Genomic DNA, 24,119 nt, shown 5'->3' with positions numbered 1-24,119 from the left:
TGTATTCAGTCAGTTACAGTTATGTTCTCCCAATCCAATGCGTCAAAACCTTACTGTTACGTCTTACGGAAAGTGTGTGTTCTCACTTAAGCGGGTCACACACACTTTCCGTAGAACGTAACAGTAAGGTTTTGACCAATCACGTACTTGATTTAGTCGCTTACTGTTACGGTCGTCCAATCCAACATGTCGAAACCTTACTGTTACGTTCTACGGAAAGTGTGTGTAACCAGCTTTAATGAATGTGACACATTAAACTCACAAAAGAAAAAAAAAACTCAAAGCGAACACTAGTAAAGTGACAAATGCCGCGCGCGACACGAGCATCTCTCGTGACTGTGTTGATGCTGCTTTGCATAGCGAGGAGTATCCGCGCTCAAGTTTATCAGAACATGTCGAGTCTCGCCGGAGCACATTCCGTGGCGTACGTCACAGTGCCGGACGACGTAGTTGCGAAGAGATTAGCACGGTAGATTAAAAAAGGGTCATTAGCACAATTATCGTTACGCCTTGATGAGAAACAAAATCTTTAACGTCATGTGTTTCTCTCTTTTTCATGAAGCGGTCTGGTCGAGAATAAGCTGGCTGCCTGTGTCAACATCATCCCGCGACTCATCTCCATGTAAGTTCTTCTCATACTCATTCTTTAAATCTTTATAAAAGATTTTAAAAAGAGTTGTTTAATATTCCAAAATTTTGTCAAATATTTTTTATTAAAAAGTTATTTTCTTCATAGATACAAATGGGAAGGGAAAATACAGGAGGAGCCTGAACTTTTGTTGGTAAGAAAAAGATCTGTCAAGCTTTATACACATTAATTTGTAAAAAATAAAATTACAATTGACCACCTGTGCATTAATTACAGATGATAAAAACCAGAACAGAAAGAGTAGACGCTCTAACAAAATATGTCAAGTGAGTTAAATGCAGCTCATACATCTATCTTAGAATTATGTTACTTATTTACTCTATTTATTTCAACTATACTTCTTGCACAATACATTTTCTTTTTTTCCTTCACTTTAAAGAAAAAGGAAGATGAACTATGCAAGAAGTTTAGCTGAAAAAACAGACAACTTTTAAATTATTTTTACAGAGAAAACCATCCATATACTGTTTGCGAAGTAATTTCCCTGCCTGTAAGTTGATTTATATACCTTATTCTGCTGGAATGATATATTTTTAATATAAACAAGAGAGATGAAACAAAGATGAGACATATTCATAATAATTTCATTTAATAATTATTTAATATAGTATAAATACAAAGGATGTAAACTTATGATTAAAAACACATTGAAATCATTATATTTCAGATACAAAATGGCAATGAAGATTATCTAAAATGGATCAATGAAGTGGTTCCACCGCTTGATAAAAACGCTTAAAATAATTAAAATTTACAGGTATGAATCAACAATTCATCCGAGTCATTCTTTTATTTAATAATTCGCCTGTTGTTCCTCTTGAAGTTTATATTAGAATTTAAAAAATAGCAATAACTTGCGTGTAATAATCTAAACAATCCCTACAATTTGAGATTTATATTGAAAAGTGAAAATACTTTATATTAGACTACTACTTATTGAAGATGTTAAATGTTATCAATCAGTCTTATGATAATGTCATATGAACGCGCATATATATTTATTATATTCGTAAATAGAAACAGAAATAAGATCTAATATCAATAATTTCATACAATAATAAATAAATACACATATATGAACTCTCATGATTAAAGGCACTAATATTTTGATACTTTTTGAACCCTTATATTTCAGATTACGAAATAGATGATTATCTAAAATGGATCAGTGATTCCATTTGCTAAAAAAAATCTTCAAATAATTAAGATATATAAACATGATTCAATAATTCAATGGAAATTTTGCTACTTTGCTCTGTCCCTTGCGTGTTATAAATATAATATAATATACATAAAATACTCTAATTTTTACAAAGAATTTTTTAAATGGCAAACAATCCTTTAATAAATGATAAATGAGTAAGAATAACAATATAAATTTCTTATTCCTATGCAAGAACACGCGCTAATTTATTCTACAATTCTAAAACCTTAATTTCAAACAATTATTATTTATAACAATTTTTTTCATGCAGTACAAAAAGATATATCATAGTTATACACACTGCATTATTCTTTCTCTGTATGATCATAATAATATTTAAATATGTTAATATTTGTTTTATAAAAATCAAGAAATATAATTTTCAAGGTCAGAGTTGTAAATTTTCTTTAAAAATGTAATAAAATTTAAAAATAGCGCTTTACAAAATATTATTTTTAATTTACAAAATTTAACTCTACGATTGGAATAAATAATAAAATCAGCAACACATGCTACATATGAAAATAACATTATTGTTCTCCCTTATAGCCAGGGTAAATTAATAATAAGGCAGACGATAATGTCTGATTGATCTTCATATCGAAACTTTCTCCTAAAGAGTATCGACATGTAGGACAGAAGTAAATCTTGGTTGTAAAGCTTCGTTTTAAGCATTTTAAGCAAATGTTGTGCTCACAAGGAGTCGTTATAGGATTGTAAACTAATCCGAGACAGCAAACGCATTTAAATCTGCAAAATACGAAGTCATATTGTATAAGTGTCGTTACGTCCATTACTAATAACGAATTCGATTGGACTGCTCTAGTGTGCACCAAAGTGCACAGCAAAACTATTGTATACTAATTTAATCAAAGTATCAATAAAAATGACACATCACATATCATTATTATTTGTTTTCTGTATGAATGTATATACAACGGCTTTAATATGAATCATTGCACAATAAGGCATCCAATTGAATTCGCTGTGTCATTAATTAAAATAATTGAACATTTTTAATGAAGAATATTACCTTTCTGACACGCAGTTTAAAAAAGCAGGTTTTCCATCGGTCAACATCGCTTTACATTCATCCCATAATTTAGCGTTTACTTTATCATTGTCTATTAAATTTTTCAACTCGTCCTCCAAATCGAAGATTTGCTTAAGCTTTTTAGAGTTCTTTACTACAGTGATTTTTTCATTCTCGTCCTCGACAGCAGATCGTTTTTTTGCTTTAGTTGTATTAATTTTCTCTAATGTATCAAGATACCCATCAGGATATATCATTTTTAAACCAAGAAAAGCAATTTTTGCTTTTCCTTCTTCTGTCCATGGTGCCGGAGTGGGATCATCTCTCCTTAAAATATACTTCCACATAAGGAAGCCATGGGTGCTTTTGTCTGGATAATATCTTACCACTTTATATATACCGTCGTATCTGACAAGATTAAAAATTATAAAGATCTACTTAGAAAAAATGATAAATAATGCATTCAATGTACCTATTTCCTTCTTTTGGTGCATATTCACTAAATTTGGCTAATTTATAATTCCGTACGACTCGAACTGGTTTTCCTTCTTTCCATTTTGTCTTGGCATCTGCACCAATAATATCATTTATAGGAGCATTACAATTTTTAGCTAATGCCAAATTCAATCTTGTGAGTTCTTGATCCTTGCTTTGTGTACTGACTCTCTTGTTACCTGTGTATCCATATAAAAGATATACATAATATATACCTATACATGTATTGACACAGTTCAGAAGAATTTTTTGGTTGAATTACCCAAGAAAGTTTGCATCTTTCTTAGAATCTATCGTATATGTTAATTCTAAAATGGTCAAAGATTTCTCAAATTCTTACTCTATAATTAAAAAAAACTAAACTTTTTCAGATTTTATGATTCATAAGAAATTATGAAATAAGAAATTTTAGAAATTTTAGGATTTTTCAAAATTCGTATGTATTCGTAAATTTGAGAAAAAATATACTCTTAAGGTTGTTCCAATTTATATAAACATTTAAGATATTTTCTAAGAAATTATAAAATACAAAAATTCTAAGAAAAATTTTCACTGGAAATGATAAACAATTTTCTTTTTAATTTCATGTATACCTGACAAATCTCTACCACCCGAGCCACTGTAGAGAAACTCATCACCATAATCATAGTCTTCTTCATATCCACCAGAAAAAACAATAGAATATGCACAGTCTTTTTCTCGTCCATGGATACCAGCAACAGGTGGTCTGTGAACTCCAGCTTCTGATACCTAGTAAATATCTCTTTTTCATGTTTATTCGATAAATTGGAAAATTCTTTCTATATAATGTAACTATTGAAGTACTAATTGATGTGCACACACACACCAGGCTTTTTTTTAAATAAAGAATTACATCTTTTTTCTAATAAAGGTTATAAATTGGAAACTTAGAAAAACCTTATCTGTGCATGTGTATATATATATATATATATATATATATATATATATATTAAAAATTTATACAAAAATATTCACTTGTTATATATATACATGCATATGTACGTTAAGTGTGCGTTTTATTGTTCCTATTTTTCCTACTTGTCTTATTTCCTTCTTATGCAGAGTATAAGTTAATGTATATATTTTTCAATTAAATTAAATTTAAGTTAATAAGTAAATATTTTTGTATAAATTTTTAAAAACTATACTTTACCAAAACTTTACTGAATTATTTAAGTCAATACTAAAAAATAATAAAATTAATTTTGAACTATATATGATTAATTATAAATATAAATTAAAAAGAAAGGCATAGATAAATATAAAACAATAAATTTTAGTAAAGATAGCTAATTTAATTTTTATACAGATTGTGATTAATAAAACTGTAACATACTTTTTTGGATTTTCCTATAAAATATGCAATCTACTGGCAGTATATAATTAAAAGAGAAATTATGTGTATTTCTGTGCCTGTACTATATATAGAAATTATAAGCAAAATATAATTTTTCTATACCTGAATTCTAAACATCCATGTCGTACCAACATCCACACCTGGAACTGGCCCGATATGATTTTCGGGAACCATGTAGCAGATCTTTTGCCTACGAACATTCGCCATTCCCCCACCCCATTTTCGTCCTAATTTTTTATCGTCACTGATAGGTTTTCTTTTAGTATTTTTTAGTTTTTCTCCTGCCTATAATAAATAAAATTACAATGATAAAGATAATAAAGAGTATTTCAACAAATTAGCGCTAAAGAATATTATATACCTTGACAATTTCGTTTTCATCAGTCTTGCACTCAGGGCAATACCAATAAGTTTCCTGTGGCAGTTCCAAAAGCGGAGGGTCTAAACATTTCATATGAAACATGTCTTGACACTCATCGCAAATCAGAAGCGTATCCTCTTCTTCTTTGCCAGCACAAATATTACAGCCACACGATCGACATCCCACACCAGGGTCGTCGTTGCATTCTTCGCAATTAGGGGGCATAAGTCTAGCTCTACCACTACTCTTCATGTACTGTCCATCGTCCGCTGTTCTTTCTGTTAATAATTTTGGTGTCTCTATTACATAGATCTCCTCATTGACTTTCTTTCGAATGCAAAGCCCACTGTTGTCACTGTTCAAAGAAAAAATTGTTGCTGTACATTAAAAATTAAAAATTTTTTTGCATGATTTTATATAGATTCTAAACTTTGCATTTTATTATCTTGTTTCTTATATACTGATAATGCTCGACGAAGCAAAGATATACCTGCTGACATGCAATCGTCCAATCAGCTCTCGCCGATTTCTTTTTCTTACTATTTCGTTTATCGTCATATCAAACCATAGACCAGTTTTCTCAGGTTTATCTATGTCAAAATTAACCATGACTTTGTCACCCACTGATAATTCTTCAAATGGTATTGAACGTCGTGCGCGTGGTCGTACACGTGCTTCAGGTATTTTTTGAGGAGTTATGTTAGCGAATTCCCATGATATGTCATAAAGGATTTTATCTCCTTTCTTATAAATGTTTTTTATAATGGCCTCAAACCAGGCATTAGTGTTTTCATCTTTGCAATCCACCGCATCTCCAATCTTATAATACAAGCTCTCAGTTTTTTCCAATTCTTCCATTTCTAATTCTTGCTCTTCGTTTACATCTTTCTTTGTATTCTCTTCTTTGCCAGATCTTACTTTAGTCTCGATATCACCTACTGTCTTTACCATAAGTAATATGATATCGTTGACACTGATCTTATAAGTATGAAGATCATAGCCATTTTCTAACTGCTTCCCAGCAAAGAATAATCTTTGTAAATTCTTTTCAACTCCTAGTCGTTCTTGAACTTCATGCTAAAAGATAAAACATCGTATAGATTTTATTGTTAATCAAATGATACTTATTGTCAAATCTTATATTGGCAAACAAATAAGTATTAAAATTTTGTTGCAAATCTCTATTACATTAATTAATAGGCAATTTAATATTTAATATTAGTTAATATTATATAAAAAAATATCAGTAAAATGATCGCATGTAAAATAAAAAATAAATAAATAATTTTTGAGTTAATGGTAATCGATACGCGTGCACGATAGACAATGCACAAATTATTTGTAAATATTTATTTAATACTACAAAATGAAACACATACGGCGTTGGGAAACGAAAGGACGATTAGATTAGCGATACCTTTAAATCTTCCACTGTGGTGAGTTTGCTGAATCTGATTGCTATTTCCTTCTTTCCATCTGTAGTTTTTATTTTAATAAACGACATTTTTAATGGAGTGAACTTGTTGCTGTTACAGGCAGGGAAACAATCGCTCGGGCTGGAGTAAAGAAGGCAGCGATTCGAACGCTTTGAGAAATTCAAGTCCAACGGACAGCGAAAACAGCAACAAGAACAGATGGTAGAAGGGGAAAAACGAAACAGATGGTAGGACGGTAGAACTGCTATTACTGCATTTTGCTTTTGTACTTCATGTATGTTTTGCACCGCTATTTCTCGCTACTATCCCGACTGGTTTCAACGGTAACAATCCTCAAGCCAACTTTGGCCACCATGACATACTCCAAGTTAGATGGCGGGAAAATCTCGCTATGTTCAGCCATGAAAACTTGTTGTTCAGGCGAGCACCTGTACAGCTGCTTAAGCACATGTTACGTGCATTCTAAAAATACATTTTTTCTTACGTACACTATTACTTATCAGTTTACAAGAGATTCATTCATTGCAACTTGAGATCCAAACATTGTAGCTGTAATCTATACTTGTATTTAAAATTAAATACATATTTATAAATTATATATAAATTTGAAATTTGGTGAAAACGAGATAGAAGATTTTAAGTCCTTTGGAGTGACAAAGAACATTAAAGCTCGTATCAGACGACGTTGAGTCGTATGTACATTGTACTACATTATTCTTCTGTCACTTGCTGAAAAACACAGTGTTTAATTGTTACTGAAAAATACTGTATACTTTCTTTGTTTTATTTTTCTCAATATTACGTTTTATTGCCAAAAATATAACATGATTATTCACGGATTCTGTATCACCCACTAATTCTGTAATTCTTAACGACAGTTCAGTATCGTTAAATTGCCGTTACATTGCACAGCTTTTCTGCCATATATATAATAATAGCTGCTTTCCATTTATTAATGTTAAAGTGTCACTTATAATAATGTGACTATACTCGGATAATGACGTCATTACTCAGTGATTTAAAGAAGCGCAAGTGATCACGCTTATTTTAATGCTAAAGTTATCGCAATAACATAGATAACCTGTTTTTCAATATGAGTACGCAATTTTCATTGAGAGTTATAGAATACGTCTACAGATGCGAAATATATTATCTTTACTTTACTGCTCCATTTTGCATAGACGGTGTGTACGCACATGAAGGTTTGTTCGTTTCTCTCCCTGGCGTATAATGGAAGCAGAATATAGCTATGGTGGAAATCTCGCACGTTCAGATCTGTAAAAATTATTTTACGCGAGAAACGAATAATCTTATATAAAACCCGTATCGGACCAGAGATTAAAATTGGATTGAAATTTAACTAAAGAAAAAAAATCTCTAAAGTTTAGTAAACTTTATTTTATTGATCAAAATCTCTAGTTCAAAAGCTCAATCTCTAGTCTGATTACGGCTAAAGGACACGCGTCGAAAGATTATTAAAAATCTCTGGAAGAACATTTTCAAAAAGAGACATTTTGTTTTGAGATTCTCGGGAAGTAGATTGCTTTAGATGAATTCTTACCGAAGAAGGATACCTTTGGAAATTCCGATTAAGATTTACGAATTAGATACGAGGCCTTTTCTTTTTAGTTGAATTTTTTGACCAGTTCAATTTTCCTGTTTTTATTTATCGTGTAAAAAGAAAAGGAGAACATTCAAACGAACGACTTGTTCCTTTATTCTTTATTTTGTTGATTGACGATGACTCATTTAAACGACGACTTCAATGAATTTGATTGATGATTAATGTATCAGACAATCTATCTTATCAATATGGATAAACTTACTAATTTCTTGTTTAATATACAAAATTAGATCAAGTACGACAAATTATATAATAGTTATTTTATTATATATTATATAATTATTAATTATATAAAAAGTAAATATTTTTCTATTGTTTTAATTAAGTCATTGATTAAAAGTTAATCGATCGAAATCATTCATTTCTACCAAATAGACTAACTTTAATCTCGATATTTTACGTATTTTTCTTTTTTTAATTATTGCAATTATAAAAAAGATAAAGAATAAATTAAACTGAGATCAAAATTAATTCACATTAGAAATGGACATTAAGGATTAACTATCAAAATATAGTATATATTAAATCATATAGAAACCGAACTATTATTGATCGTCTATTTAATAATCTATTTTAAAATTTAAACTTCTGTAACTTGAGACCCTTCCCTCTCCCCTCTCTCTCCGCCCCATTCTTTTTTGCAAAATTATTTATACGAATTTCTTTGTCTGTAATTTGCATAGTTTATTAATTCGACTAAAATAGCTTCAAGATATTTTTATTCTACCAAGGAAACACAATAGAGATAAAAGACATAATATATTAATAATAATGTAATTTAATAATATAGCATACATATGAGAAATATAAAATTATAAATTTAAAGATACTGAAACTTTTTAAACTTTTACATTTTAGATACAAAATGATAAATAATTATTTATTTTTAATATAATTATAAACTGGATCAGTGAAGTAATGTCATCACTTGACAAAAAATGTTTAAAATAATTAAAATACATAAGTGTAACTCAATATTTAATTTACTCATTGTTTTTCTTGAAGGTGTCTTATGTAATAGAAAAAAAAAATAATTATAGTAACTTTACATGTAATAATCTCAAGTCTAGACAATTTCTACAATGTTAGATTTATATTAAAAGGTGCATGTAAAAAATTCTTTATATTAGAACACTAATTATTAAACATCTAAAGTGATATCAGATGTTAGCATTACAATATTGAACGTATATCTTTTTTATATCCTTAAATAGTATAACATATTTATATTAAATCACAAAAATATGAATACAATGTATCATAAAGTTTTAACTGGCATATAAAATTTTCATAATAAAACATTTTTAATTTTTCTAAATAAATATAATAAATTTTAATCTCAAAGATAACAATATCTTTTGCATAAAACATTTGGCTAATCTATTTAGTTCATGAAAAACAAATGTTTCCTGTATAATAGAATATTTTAAATCAGTTTCAAACAAAGCAAACATCATAAATTTAAAATTTGTGATTTGTAAAGAAGATATGTTATAGTTATACACATACCACGACATATATAACTCATAAATTCATACAAAAAATATAATTTACAAATTAGAATTGTCAATTTTTTACATTTTTTTATTGCAAAGTAAGAAAAATAATGTAGAGTCTCAATGACGCAACATGTAGCTATCCAGACGCTTACTCAAAAACTTACCAATTCAAAATGTTTTATTGTAATATTAAAATTTAATTTATATTTGTAAATATTGAAGATTATAATTAAAATATAATAAAAAAGTACTTTAGATTAATTTAATTTTTCAATTTTCGATTAATAATTATAAATTTTAAGTGTCAGATATACTGGGGAACGTATACCTCAGAATCTCAAAATTGTGTTTAGATAATAAGAGATACAAGAAGGTAATGGATTAGTTTGTTTGGCGATCTACTTGATTCTTAAAAATAATTACAGGTTAATTTTGAATTTAAATGTACAACTTGAGCTCAAAAATCAAATAAACAATTGCGTTAAACACAATTTAGAGATGTCACTATATATAAACTTTAATATGAAATTTAATTCTAATTGAACAACCAATAAAATTAGCAACTTACGGATTATTATACGAAAATAACATTATTTTTCACCTTTATAGCCAGGATAAATTAATAATAGTGCAGATGATAATGTCTGATTGACTATCATATCGTAATTTTCTCCCAGAAAATATCGACATACAGGACAGAAGTAAAACTTTGAGGTAAAGCTCTGTACTAAGCACTTTAAGCAAACATTATGATTGCACGGAGTTGTTACAGGATTGTAAAGTATTCCGAGACAGCAAACACATTTAAACCTGCAAAATATAAAATATTGCATTATGTTAATTATTAAGTCACTTAAAAGAGGCCTAATGTTTTCCATAAAAAATATTACCTTTCTGACACACAGTTCAAGAAAGTGAGTTTTCCATCGCTTAACACCGCTTTACATTCATTCCACAATTCAGCGTTTACTTTGTCATTATCTATAAAATTTTTCAACTCGTCCTCCAGATCAAACGTTTGCTTAGCCTTCTTTACTACAGACTTTTTGACTTTTCCACCATCGTCCTCGACAGCAACTCGTTTTTTTTCTTTAGTCATATTAATTTTCTCTAACGTGTCAAGATATCCGTCAGGATATATCATTTTTAAACCAAGAAAAGCGATTCTTGCTTTTCCTTCTTCTGTCCATGGTGCTGGAGCGGGATCATCTCTCCTTAAAATGTACTTCCACATAACAAAGCCATGAGTACTTTTGTCTGGGTAGTATCTTACCACTTTATATATACCGTCATATCTGTGGCAAGGTTGAAAATTATTAAAGATCTACTTAGAAAAAAAATATAAACAATGCATCCAATGTACCTGTTTCCTTCTTTTGGTGCATATTCACTAAATTTGGCTAATTTATAATTCCGTACGACTCGAATTGGTTTTCCTTCTTTCCATTTTGTCTTAGCATCTGCACCAATTTTATTATTTATAGAAGCGTTACAATTCTTAGCTAACGCCAAATTCAACCTTGTGAGTTTTTGATCCTTGCTTTGTGTACTAACTCTTTTGTTACCTGCGTGTTCATAAAAAAATACAGCATGTGCGTATTAATATATGGAAGGATATCTTGATTGAATTATCTCGGATGAAAATTTTCTCAGAATTTTTGTACATATTGGAACACTTTTCCAAAAATATTGAGAAAATCTACATCTCTTTTTAAATATATTTTTTTTCTCTTAGATCTTCTCTAGAAATAATTTTCAATCTTATAATTTCTAAAAGATACTTTAAATTTTTTCAGATTTTATATTGTAGAAATCATAGAGTAAAAAATTTTAGAAATTGTAAAACATTTCAGAATTTATGAAAAAAGTAAAATTCCTCAAAATTTCTGAATTTGTATTAAAAAAACTTAGTTTTCCAGTTATAAAAATTACACAAAATTTAAAAAATTATATAAAATATTCTCAGAAAATTTTTTACTAGGAATAATAAATGATTTTTTTAATATATTTTGTGCGATACCTGATAAATCTCTACCTCCTGAGCCACTGTAGAGAAACTCATCACCATAATCATAGTCTTCTTCATATCCACCTGAAAAAACAATAGAATATGCACAGTCCTTTTCTCGCCCATGAATGCCAGCAACAAATGGTCTGTGTACTCCAGCTTCTGAAACCTAGTAAAAAAATATTTGTGGATTATGATTGATCGATAATTTTTATTAATAATACTTTTTGCTTCAATCTGCTATAAAATATATTGTCTATTGTCCACTCTTACATAGTCAAAAGAGTGCACATATATGCACATACATATAATTGCACATATATATATATATATAATATGTGTGTGTGTGTGTGTGTATATATATATATATAATTTAGAATTCTTTACCTGCATTCTAAACAACCAAGTCGTACCAACATCCACACCTGGAATTGGTCCGAGATGATTTGGAGGAACCATGTAGCAGATTTTTTGTCTTCCAGCATTTGCCATTCCACTTCCCTTACTTATCAATCTTTTATCAAAGATTTGTTTTCTTTTTATATTTTTCAGTTTGTCTCCTGCCTGTAAATAAATATAGAATGACAACCATGATAACGGAGATTGCGACAAATGATCGCAATAAAGATACACATACCTTGACAATTTCGTTTTCATTAATTTTACATTCAGGACAATACCAATAAGTTTCCTGTGGCAGTTCCAAAAGCGGAGGGTCTAAACATTTCATATGAAACATGTCTTGACACTCATCGCAAATCAGAAGCGTATCCTCTTCTTCTTTGCCAGCACAAATATTACAGCCACACGATCGACATCTCATACCAGGGTCATCATTGCATCCCTCGCAATTAGGGGGCATAAGTCTAGCTCTGCCATTACTCCTCATGTACTGTTCATCATCTGCTGTTCTTTCTGTTAATAATTTTGGTGTCTCTATTGCATAGATTTCTTCTTTGACTTTCTTTCGAATACAAAGCCCACTGTTGTCACTGTTCAAAGAAAAAATTGTTGCTGTACATTAAAAATTAAAAATTTTTTTGCATGATTTTATATAGATTCTAAACTTTGCATTTTATTATCTTGTTTCTTATATACTGATAATGCTCGACGAAGCAAAAATATACCTGCTGACATGCAATCGTCCAACCAGTTGTTGCTGGCTTTTTTTTTTAATTATTTCAGTTATTGTCATATCAAACCACAGACCAGTTTTCTCGGGTTTATCTATGTCAAAATTAATCATGACTTTGTCACCCACAGATAATTCATCAAATGGTATTGAACGTCGTGGACGTGGTCGTACATGTGCTTCAGGTATTTTTTGAAGAGGCGCGTAAGCAAATTCCCATGATATCTCGTAAAGAATTTTATCTCCATTTTTATAAATGTTTTTTATAATAGCCTCAAACCAGGCATTAGTGTTTTCATCCTTACAATCTACTGCATCTCCAATTTTATAATACAAACTCTCAGCTGTTTCTAATTCTTCCTCTTCATTTATATTTTCTTCCTCTATTCTTTTTTCTTTGCCAGACGTTACTTTATTTTTGTTATTATCTACTGTCTTTGTCATAAGCAATATAACATCATTAATATTGATATTATAATCATGTAAGTAATAGCCATCTTCTAATTGTTTTCCAGAAAAGAATAAACGTTGTACATTTTCTTCAACATGTAGCTGTTTTTCAATTTCACGCTAAAAAGAATAAAATATCATGTCTCTCTTTTTCTTTTACAGGTATATATGAGGCACAAGAGAAAAAAATAACATGATCAAAAGCAATATTGCTCAGTATTGCTATTAAAACAAATTTTTTAACACATGTAAAATAATATAACATATATCTATTTTATATATATATATATATATATATATATAAAGTATTTATACAATTAATTTTTCAACCATACAAATATTTTTTAAAGATGTTAAGGTCATTAGACAATGCCAGGCAACAGGCAATAGGAATAGGAAATAAGAAAGAGAGAAAGAGAAAAAAATCCTTTCTCTCTTTCATTATTTCTGTTCCTATTGCCTGTTGCCTGGCATTGTGTTTAGGCCATTAAAGTATCGCTTGGGTCTGATTGTTCCAACTTCTTGGTAAACTTATTTATCAGATAAACATCTGTAATTTTATCTTCCTTTCTAAATAAATAAAACAGATAATAGGTATCTGTCAGATAAAGCTTCCGAATAAACTAGAACAATTAATATAGCTGTAAATTATAAAAATCAATGATATAAATGATTTGTAGTGTTTAAGTGACTCTGGAAAATAAAGATGTTTAAGTATTTCGATTATTTTTTTTGTCCTTGCATGCTTTGGTTAGAAAAAAATAAAGATATTAAAACGATGAACACGTGTATTAACGTAAATTTTTCGGAAGATTTTGATAGGAATTATTCGATTGTGTCAGACTTGTTTCTCAAAAAAAGCAGAACAATTCCAAAGATCTCTCCGAGCAATATAATAAATAAAAAAATATATTTTATAAAATCTAAAACTAAATAGCAAAATATAAAACTTCTCTATTGCCGTTATTCTTTATTAAACATGGCGGATATCTCACCTTCAAATGTTTCACAGTGCAAAATTTGTTATACTTGATTGATATTTCGTTCTTTCCATATATCGTTTTTACTTTGATATTAACCATGGTTAACAGAATGAAATATTCGTTATTAAACGAAAGAAATAGCAACGTATCGAAACCGTATCGGGAAACGTATCGAGTGAAGGTGACGGATGAAGGCAATCCAACGGCGTTTGACGAATTTGACGAATAATCGGGAGGACAGATAATCAAGGAGAGAAAAACTGATGGGATAAGCAGATTATTATAAAGCCCCTAATGTCGCACAACTTAACCTTATGCACTTTACGAATATGTGTCGTACAATCACCGTGTTTTGACGAGCAATATCATCCCTCATCACAGATCTTAATTTTATGGCGGGAATCCCCGGACCCCGATACCTATCCACTTTCACTGCAACGCACTGCATGAAGCGCCTCCTGGCGCCCCGGGTATTCTCAGGAGCCACCTATACTGACTGTACACCAACAACAAGCCGGATGGAGGGAAACTCTTGCACGTTATTCGTCAGTTTGTATTCGTTCACTGTGCGCCTATCATGGCGTCTATCACTTTATACTACGCCCTCTGAAGAGTGTCTACGGAACGTCCCGTTTGATAAGGGTGACAAATGTCACAAATGTCGAGTGAAGAGATTGCTGAAGATATCATCAGATAAAGGTCTATTCTGTTCAGCTGTACTGCTACACTAATGCAATAAGTTAGAATGAGTATTCACTTTAACTTTATTGCATCAGTGTAGTAATGTAGTAAAGAACAGTAGAGCCAATAATAAATTCGCACGCGATTTAAAAGCGGTTGCGAATAATAATTAAGCTCGTAATTATGAATAAATAACAAAGAGATTAATCGTAGATGAATCGAGAAAATTAGAAAGAAGTGAATACAATCGCGTAATATTCATTAAATTGTATCTAATGTACATTTAATACTAAATAAAAGCCAAATTTTTGTGATAAAATGTATAATATTTATTACAGTTGAATGTGAGAATAATCGAATATAATTGGTCAATTCTAATAGTTTGCGGCTTACAACTTTACTACTATTACCATTGTAGATCCTGCATTACAATCGTGATTCTTAGCAAAAGACTACGTAATCAAATAAACCGCGTAATATTAAACTGGCATAAATATTAACGATTTGAACATTTTTGAAAAGAGCGCCGTAGCAGCGCGGATGACGGTTGGGTTCGGAGAGCACGCTTTTGGCGTTATGAGCATGCTCTATCTTTTTTCGACATTCACTGAGCAACAAGGATAGAATAATACTTTTAGCGCTATAAAATAGCGTCTCCCCGAACCCAGCCAGAGTCTTCCACGGAAAGCAACGACATCTGCAGTACAGGAAACGATAGGCACCGCGCGTCGCGCCGGATGTAGTACGACGGATGTCAAAACAGCAATCCTCGCGTCAGCCAGAGGAGAGGTGGGAGAGAGATTCATCGCGCCGCCGCCACCGCTTCTCCGCGCCGCCCCGCGTGCGGGCGAGTAAGTGCGCCGCGTTGTCCCCGCGACCCGCGACGCCCCGCGGTGCCGTGAGTGCCGCTTGCCGCCGACGGGTGACGCCGTCCGCCATGTTTGTTGTGTGTAGCAGTTTCGGAGGGATGACAGGCCCGCGCGCGCGACGGCGTCCGGGGGCATATTTTGAATGAGACGCGTGTTGTGTGAGCCGCGGCCGCGTTACGTCCGTTCCGTGCCGGCGTGCGAGCGCGCGCCGGCCGCCGCCGCCGCCGCTGACTTGTCGCGGAGTATGGTAAGCAATTCGCGCGCGCACGACCGCCCGGCCGGGCCGGAGTTTCGCGCGGATTTTCGCCCGTCCCTCGCGATCGCCTCATTCCGTCGTTGTTGCCTCCGCTCCGCCGCCCTCCTCCTCTTTCTCCTCCTCTCCCTTCCCTTTCGCCATTCCCATCGTCGTGATGCGACGTAGCGTCGAAAATCATCGTTCCCTCGTAAACGAGGAAGGACGATGACGACGAGCAAGCCTTCTCATCGCATTCCAATTTTTCGTTGTGCCGGTGCGAGACCACCGCGACGCGACGTGCAGGCGGTGGACCGCATGCAAATCGATATACGGTTTACCGATGTTGTGTACGTGTGTACGCGTGTCCGTGTGCGCCTATGCAAGTATTCATAGCGGGAACGTCACGCGCGCGCGCGCGCGTGCGTGCGTGCCCTCACGCGCACACAGCGCGCCTCCGGAACGCCCCTTTTTACGAAACGATCGAACTTCTTTCCCGCGCGATCTCTTATTATCCGGCGCGCACGACGTCTCGCGCGTCGATGTCTCGTGAGAGATCTCGATCCTTAGAGCCGCGTTGTGCCTCCCCCACGATTACTCCATTCTCTGTGCTCCGTCTTGGACTTCCACGTATCGTTACACTTGGAAGGACCGCCCGAAATCGGTCGGGTCAATAAAAATAATGATTTCTCTGTCATGTGTGCGCGCGCGTCACTTTCGGTCATCGCGAGAAATCGTCGCAATAAAAATTTAAATTTTTTAATTTAAAAAGTAATTTAATTAAAAGATATTTTCCAGAGGAAAATATTTTTATAAAAAAGTAATTTTATTATAAATTTCTTTTTGTTAAGCAGAAGCTCGATAGATACGTTTTTATCTACGTTATTTATATTACTTTTATTTGTCATCAAGATTGAATTACTGTGCTGTTTCAGGACACTTAACAACTTCGTTGAAATGTGGCTGAGAAGCGAACGGATTAGCAGGAGATTGCGTGGCCGTTTGAACTTGAGCGGTGTAACGGCATCAAAGGCAACTGGGCACCGAGCACAAGTTGCTACAGTGAGAAAAGTACAACATATTAGTAACAGTGGTCGAGTAATAGGAGCGTCAAGTAAATGCAGTCGATTGAATCAGTGGCGACGTAGATCGTCCAGTTTTTTAAAAGAAGTGAGTCGGATGTTGTTTACAAAGATGATGTATATTTCAGATAACACTAGTTCATGTTGCATGTTAAATGATATGAAATGATGTAATACACATGTCTACATGATACTTCTGAACTAATTTTTGTTACTTTTATAAGTATTAAAAAATTCTTCAGTAACTCTACATATATTTTAACATTTCTTTAAAAAGCACTTATTGTTTATTTAAAAAAAATTATGTACAAGCATTGTAACTAATTACAATGCTTTTAATTTCCCATAAAAAAGATTGAAAAAGTCTTAGAATTGTGTGTACTGAGAGTGTTAATAGGCCATTTTTTTACTCTTTTACATTAAAATTTATGAAAAATGTTTAATCGCCACTTTAATGATAAATAACTAGTGCTAGGATCTGTTACAAAAAGTTGTTATTTCTTTTGTAGGCTTGCAAAGAAAATGTCTTACACTTTGCCAAATCCACACCTATTAGACGGGAGAGAGGACCTCGCAGAAGAAAATGCATAAAACGTTCGATGGTTACATCGACTCCTTTGCATCGTCCTCCGCCTATAGATACCGTAATCGTAAGTTGCTCTACGACAAAGAGAGGCAATGCAGTAAATGCGTTATACTTGTGATATAGCAGTAACTTGTACATTTTGTGCAGTCTACTAAAAACGCGTCGTCGTCTAAAGTTTCGGAAGAATCCAAGGAAAACTGGAATGGTGGATCTACTTTGCCTCTCTACTCACCAGTAACAAATGCAGACTCGCAACGTAGTCCGATGATACCGCCAGTACACGATTTAAAATCTTCCATACCCAGTGTGTCCTCGCTGACGTGTCTAATGCCTCCGGTGTCCCTGGGATCGCAGTCCTCAGATCTCACGTGCTTGCTCGATGATGAAGAAAACAAAAACAACGGTATCCATATGCTTTACATACTTGACTACATATCAATCAAGGATATCAAATGCTAAAACTTTAACATTTTCCCTTTCCTTTTTTTCTTATAGATACTACGCTACCATCGTCGTTACATTATTCCTCTTTATACACGCACGCTGAAACCTCTGCGGAATACTACAGTTTGATGCACTCAACGTCGATATACAACAACGTCCGTACAACCGCGTACAACTCGTCCGACAAATACTTTCCGAACGGCGGAAAATACTCGCTAATCGATAACAATGAAAACCGCAGTGATCTCCCAAAAGATCAATATGCTATTGAAACAGACCCAACAAAATATGAAACAACTGCTGGATATCCCAGCACAAAGTACAGTATACCAGCAAGTATGTACAATATAAATCCTCATCATCCATCCGATACGAATGGCAATCTTAGTGACAAATATGATTCCGAGGACGTCGACAGTCGTTATCACGAGGTTGAATACATGGAGGTGGGTAGCGAGGAGATAGTAGAATCTTGCGATGTAGAGAACATGGTTACTCAAGTTCAGGAAGACTGGGAGCCGTTCGATCCATATGTCTTCATCAAACACTTGCCGCCCCTCACGCCGGCGATGAGAGCGAGATGTCCAGCTCTACCACTCAAAACACGGAGTAGCCCGGAATTCAGTCTGGTCCTGGACTTGGTATGCTCGCTCGATCAACATACAAATGCACGAGGATAAAAGTCTTGAAATATATAAATTTGCATTCGTGTTTAAATATTCAAACACATAATTCTCAGGTTCTATCATCGAGAAAATTATTGCGATATAATGTATCATAACTGTATTTTATCATGTATTATGTGGGTACATTTATATCACATTTATATAATAGATTTACACATGTACTCATTTTATACTACATTATTTATTGTGTTACGCTATACTATGTTCTATTGATTTTCTAGATGACAGAATTCATAACATCATTCATAGTTACATTCCTGTATGTTCACACCATAAAAGTTGATTGACAATTATGTCTATCTATATACCTGTCCATTTCAGCTGAACTTCTTGCAGTTAATTTTTTCTCTTTTTCCCATTAAAGAGAAAGAGAAAAAATGAATATGCAAGAAATTCAAGTAAAAAGAACAAATCTTATGGATCTTTTGCAGGATGAAACATTGGTTCACTGCAGTTTGCAAGAGCTATCTGACGCTGCGTTTCGCTTCCCAGTAGTCTTTCAAGACGTAACGTATACAGTGTTCGTTAGAACGCGACCATATTTCCGCGAATTCCTCGAACACGTGTCATCGCTCTACGAGGTGATTCTGTTCACGGCGAGTAAACGGGTGTACGCTAATAAGCTAATGAATCTGCTTGATCCTACCCGGAAGCTGATAAAATATCGTCTGTTCAGGGAACACTGCGTTTGCGTTAATGGAAATTACATAAAGGATTTGTCCATTTTAGGCAGAGATCTATCTAAAACGGTTATTATCGATAACAGTCCACAGGCATTTGGTTATCAGGTAACTTAACAGGTCGTTTTATATGTACATATTACTGTCATAAGACCGATTGTTCCAACTTCGTGGTAAACTTATTTCTCAGGTAAATAGAAGATAAACACATGCTTACCTAATAGGTAAGTTTACCAAGATGTTGTATCAACCAACTCATAGTCAATAATAAAATATGTACTTGAAAAATCATGTTTTGTGTTACAGTTAGAAAATGGTATACCTATAGAAAGTTGGTTTGCCGATCGTTCAGATAACGAGCTAATGAAGCTATTACCATTTCTGGAAAATCTGGTAAACTGGGTAAGTTTTTGCCACTCTGTAATACATTGTATATTTATTGTTTTTATAATATAAAAATATATATTTTTTAATTATGTTTATCGCAGGGAGGTGACGTGAGACCGCGCATTAGAGAACAGTTCCGATTATTCAGCTTTCTACCGCCGGATTAATTTAAATAATATATATAAAATTTAAGGTTGCCAAAGTAACTTGCAACCATCAAAAAAAAAGAAAATACAAAATATCTTAAAAATACTAAATAGATAAATAATAGTTATTCCGCGATGCGTAGGATAAGCCGCTATAATATAATACTTTACAATGTTTCACAAATGAATATGCCTGTTGGTATATAGAGATGAAATTAAATACTTCTAGCTCCTTGGAATTACTGTTCCTGATTCATTGTTCGCAAAAATGAATATCTGTGAACGAACGGTGTTGCATACACATATGTGATTTTGTTAATACATTCGTTTTAGACTTGAAGTCTTAAAGTTAAAAACAATAATCAAATGTCATGAAAGGAATATCAGTGAGCATAATAGTCTTGTGATTTACTGTATAGTTTCTATTAATACTTCCAAATGAATACCAAGTCTCTCCATGACGTGATTATATGACCTCTGTATATAATAGATTCGTATATCTTACGTACAAAATATTATTTCACAGTTTATTATTATAACACAATACTTAAGAGCAATATCTATGTGATTGGTACTTCATTTTTCTTTCTGTCTCACCATTATGCGAAATATACGATCTCATTTATCTTGAGCTGTTTGAGTTTTTAACAATATTTTTTTTAGATTTTCTTTCAAATCTTCTACTTCAGTAAGCTCCCATGACATTATATTCTATCATATCTCAATTATGAGTCATCTTATTATAAAGCAATTTTCTTTTCAAACCTCTAACACTTAGATTGCAATTCTTAAAAGTTTTTGAAAAGATATATATACGAAGATGTTAAGAATATCTGTCAATAATTATATAATTATACATATTATATAATTATATAATTATACACGATTACATGTGCTACATTATAAATCTGTGTATAATTCATAGCATAAGGAGCATAGACAAATTCAGTATCAAAAGAAACAGAGTTAGCAGCATGATGTAACAAACAGCATCGCAGAAATCTTGCATCTCGTAGCGTTTATCATAGTTTAAGATTATACTCACATTATGCACAAACACATAATAATAATAAAACAAATCGATTGTTATCCGTGAAATTATTTGGATCATACATAGCTAATCATCCTGAAACGTTTTCTTCCCAATCGATTACGAATCACCTTTATTTTGCATGTTACAATGAATTAGCCTTGTAATGTTTGTTATAGAAATAAATTAACGACAGACAAGAAAATCAATAAAATGAGGAATGTAACATAGATTTCTCTTGATATGCGTTTCAATGGCGCGATAACTGAAACGCTGGAGACAAGAAACATTAATTGGGCATTAACGTAAACTCAGAAAAAAATTGTATTCAAATTTTACATGATCATTACACACATACACATATATACATATACACGATATATGTACATTGAAAAGTTACCTCTCTCAAATCTGTTTGCAGCAAACATAAAAAACGGAGAGAATAATGTATATTGACTAGAAAATCGTTTTTCCCTGATCTACTGTACAACATTAATAACTATACTTTAATCTAACAGCGCGCTTAACAATATACATTACACTATTTAAATTACACATCAATAAAATAATTATAAATATATAAGAACAATGATAAATATTACCAGGAACATTGATATAACAATTGGCAGTACATTTTATAAAAACGTTGGATTTTGTACCTAATCAATAGCTTTCGAAACCGTGCTTTAATGTGTTTTGACATTTTTATTGCCCGGTATTGTGGGATATCATGAATAGTTTAGTTTTGATAAAGATCGCAGTTTTTCTTTTAATTCGATATCCTCGGTACGGGTGGATCATTGGCTTAATTCTTGAACTCCAGCGTTTCATTAGTCTGACTGTCTATAGCTTGAGGAGAAAAAAAGCTGAAAAATGTTACGTGCAATATTACGCATTTAAAAGACACAATCTGTAAGTATGATGGAATGATCAACTTTAATATATCTATATATATCTCATATTCATAACAACAGTCTAAAGTTATTAAAGTGTACTACATGTCATGCTTCCACATTACTCGTACTTCAGATACATCCATCCTGCGGCGAGAGGAAATAAGATCAAGATTAAGACTTCTAGATAAACGACTATCGTTATCAATGACAGATCGTCATTGAGTCGAAAGTTGTTTTATTGGATGTTACAAAGATTTTCCTTTATATGAACGTCCTTAGCCGCGTCCGTGGCCAAGCACAGGAACTTCAATTTACGATGAACGTAATCGGTGTACCGCAACTCGATGTATCTGAAGTCCGAGTAGAGTTCTATCTAATCCTCCGTACGCTGGAAATACCTAAGCTCGATGCGTTTACAGAGGTTCACGAGCTTTGGATGGCCCTGTACGATCCTGGCTAGTTTATTGTCGAGCAGCGGCGTCGTGATTATCGTGAATATATGACCAAAGACCAAGGCGTCCAACTCGTTGGGTTTGCTAGGTACAGCCATACGAAAAGAATCTCATTAACGTCATATATTTTTCGACCAATATATATATATATATATATATATATATAAAATAAAATCGTTACATGTTTATACACTTAATAAGCTAGACACATTTTGTTAGTTTATCGACAATGTAAAGGAGTGTTCGGAAAGAGGAGGGAGCGATTCGGCTTGCGATCGAAAGCTATCCCACAGAGTATCCTTAGAGGAAGAGTCAATTATTTCAAATTCCTCTGCAATTTCGTTTGGCGTTTCTTCGGAACTGAAGTAGCGATGTTCAACTCTGAACGTATGCTCGACAAGCTTGGGAAACTGACGGATTATAGCGGCGATCTCTCGATTGGAGGAAGACATGAGGGTATGAATGTGACCATATACCAGGGCATCAACTTCGGTAAGTCTTGGATGGAACAGGATTGTAATTTATAAATGTTAAACAACAGAAACAAAAAAAGGAAAAGAATATAAGAACTATTACTCACTCTTTACCAAAGAAAAATTCCTCGTCCGCTAGTCTCTCGGATAACGCTATGCAACACTTTTTTACATCGTCAAACACTTCGTCCAAGCTCTTGTTGTACCAGCCAAGGACGCTGAGCTTTTTTATGACTTCTCGTCTTTTCTGCCAGTTCAAGTAATGATTGAGCGGCCAAGGGTACACGCTTCCATGCCTCTGCTTTGTGACCCCGTTCAAAATTGCTGGATCAACCCAGCAGATGTACAGTTCGGCATTGACAAATACATTGTTAATGAGAGACTGATACGCCCTCATGTCCACCTTGCCATCAGAGTCCAAATGATCGGACAGACTTATTCCCTTGCTTCCTATGTGCGCCACTATGCCATCAAATTCGGATATCAATTTCGTGCCGCACTTGATGAAGGGCACGCGACCCGACGGTGACATGAACTCCGCGTTCTTCCTCGGCTCTATCTGAAAGTCCAGCTGGCACATCTTGAGGAAGGCCTGCACTGCCAGGCAGTTCGCGTTGTCAGGAAGCAGAATCTGCTCCACTTCGTACGGCTGGTACAAAGTGATCGGTTGCGGCCATGGCTCCTGAGCTGCAGAGGCAAAAGAATACTGAATCGTTAGCGACGCTTGGCACACAAGGTGGTTCACCTACATTCTCCAATGTAACACTTACATAATCGACTTACTAGTGTACGCGTACATGTGAGAGAGACTAGTAACGATTTATAAAAGACGTGAGGGAGAAAATCAGGACGATTGAGCGCAGAGTGATACCGAAGGACGAGCGGTTCGTCCTCAGGATCTTTACAAATTTGACGCGGGGTTTGTTTACGCAGGATTTTGTTGATACAAGGTTAGATGTCCTATACGCGCGGAACATTCGCGGGAAATGACACACGGCACGGTATTTCGCATAACGTAACTTCCAGACGTTACCTTCTAGTTCCACGGCGATTGAATCGCCTAGCAGTACGTGTGGCATGTCTACGACAATCGTGACCGTACGACGACGCTTGACGCTGCCTCTTGCTCGTCTCGTTCAGCCTCAAGATCACTCAAGATTCGCGCAGATTCGCGTCTGATCGTTCGCGTGAAAGCGCCACGAGCGAGCAGCAAAAAGCAAATC

The 24,119-nt window shown here is 33.6% G+C and overlaps 5 protein-coding genes across 11 annotated transcripts; 2 read left to right on the top strand and 3 right to left on the bottom strand.

Annotated features, from left to right (window-relative positions):
• Positions 1 to 110: 110 nt before the first annotated feature.
• LOC105837566 (protein CutA homolog) lies at positions 111 to 7,183 on the top strand. 4 transcript variants are annotated; one of them, XM_036292058.1, is made up of 7 exons: positions 186 to 469; positions 563 to 622; positions 737 to 782; positions 866 to 915; positions 1,097 to 1,139; positions 1,317 to 1,406; positions 6,656 to 7,183. In XM_036292058.1, the coding sequence occupies exons 1-6, from the start codon at positions 306 to 308 to the stop codon at positions 1,386 to 1,388; spliced, it is 435 nt and encodes a 144-aa protein (XP_036147951.1). In that variant the 5' UTR covers positions 186 to 305; the 3' UTR covers positions 1,389 to 1,406; positions 6,656 to 7,183. The 4 variants fall into 4 exon arrangements, with proteins under 4 accessions (XP_028045520.1, XP_028045521.1, XP_036147951.1 ...); XM_012682451.3 differs by lacking the exon at positions 6,656 to 7,183 and adding an exon at positions 1,785 to 2,204; XM_028189719.2 differs by lacking the exon at positions 6,656 to 7,183 and having other exon boundaries at positions 111 to 469; positions 1,317 to 1,743.
• LOC114253768 (E3 ubiquitin-protein ligase UHRF1) lies at positions 2,299 to 6,673 on the bottom strand. Its single transcript, XM_036292048.1, has 8 exons — positions 6,538 to 6,673; positions 5,611 to 6,197; positions 5,121 to 5,475; positions 4,862 to 5,044; positions 3,975 to 4,131; positions 3,359 to 3,560; positions 2,887 to 3,294; positions 2,299 to 2,603 (listed from the first exon to the last, which is right to left on the bottom strand). Exons 1-8 carry the CDS (start codon positions 6,622 to 6,624, stop codon positions 2,384 to 2,386), a joined length of 2,199 nt encoding a protein of 732 aa, XP_036147941.1. The 5' UTR covers positions 6,625 to 6,673; the 3' UTR covers positions 2,299 to 2,383.
• Positions 7,184 to 9,300: 2,117 nt separating the features above from the next.
• Positions 9,301 to 15,108, bottom strand: LOC105837565 (E3 ubiquitin-protein ligase UHRF1). Of its 3 annotated transcripts, none has more exons than XM_036292050.1 (8): positions 14,593 to 15,108; positions 12,815 to 13,389; positions 12,325 to 12,679; positions 12,075 to 12,251; positions 11,700 to 11,856; positions 11,043 to 11,244; positions 10,570 to 10,974; positions 9,301 to 10,489 (listed from the first exon to the last, which is right to left on the bottom strand). In XM_036292050.1, the coding sequence occupies exons 1-8, from the start codon at positions 14,698 to 14,700 to the stop codon at positions 10,270 to 10,272; spliced, it is 2,199 nt and encodes a 732-aa protein (XP_036147943.1). In that variant the 5' UTR covers positions 14,701 to 15,108; the 3' UTR covers positions 9,301 to 10,269. The 3 variants fall into 3 exon arrangements, with proteins under 3 accessions (XP_036147943.1, XP_036147944.1, XP_036147945.1); XM_036292051.1 differs by having other exon boundaries at positions 14,599 to 15,108; XM_036292052.1 differs by having other exon boundaries at positions 14,265 to 14,713.
• A 700-nt stretch (positions 15,109 to 15,808) lies between these two features.
• Positions 15,809 to 20,676, top strand: LOC105835653 (CTD small phosphatase-like protein 2). Of its 2 annotated transcripts, none has more exons than XM_036292054.1 (8): positions 15,809 to 16,049; positions 16,970 to 17,204; positions 17,626 to 17,766; positions 17,850 to 18,105; positions 18,198 to 18,787; positions 19,264 to 19,620; positions 19,819 to 19,914; positions 20,001 to 20,676. In XM_036292054.1, exons 2-8 carry the CDS (start codon positions 16,992 to 16,994, stop codon positions 20,064 to 20,066), a joined length of 1,719 nt encoding a protein of 572 aa, XP_036147947.1. In that variant the 5' UTR covers positions 15,809 to 16,049; positions 16,970 to 16,991; the 3' UTR covers positions 20,067 to 20,676. The 2 variants fall into 2 exon arrangements, with proteins under 2 accessions (XP_036147947.1, XP_028049276.1); XM_028193475.2 differs by lacking the exon at positions 15,809 to 16,049 and adding an exon at positions 16,124 to 16,854.
• A 705-nt stretch (positions 20,677 to 21,381) lies between these two features.
• Positions 21,382 to 24,116, bottom strand: LOC105835655 (metaxin-2). Its single transcript, XM_012679127.3, has 4 exons — positions 23,930 to 24,116; positions 23,004 to 23,583; positions 22,370 to 22,507; positions 21,382 to 21,941 (listed from the first exon to the last, which is right to left on the bottom strand). The coding sequence occupies exons 1-4, from the start codon at positions 23,973 to 23,975 to the stop codon at positions 21,881 to 21,883; spliced, it is 825 nt and encodes a 274-aa protein (XP_012534581.1). The 5' UTR covers positions 23,976 to 24,116; the 3' UTR covers positions 21,382 to 21,880.
• Positions 24,117 to 24,119: the final 3 nt, after the last annotated feature.

The sequence above is a fragment of the Monomorium pharaonis genome, chromosome 9 (genome assembly GCF_013373865.1).
Source record: "Monomorium pharaonis isolate MP-MQ-018 chromosome 9, ASM1337386v2, whole genome shotgun sequence".
In the NCBI taxonomy this organism is placed as follows: Eukaryota; Metazoa; Arthropoda; class Insecta; order Hymenoptera; family Formicidae; genus Monomorium; species Monomorium pharaonis.
The sequence above is the reverse complement of the archived record's forward strand: the minus strand, read 5'-3'. Positions and strand labels throughout refer to the sequence as shown.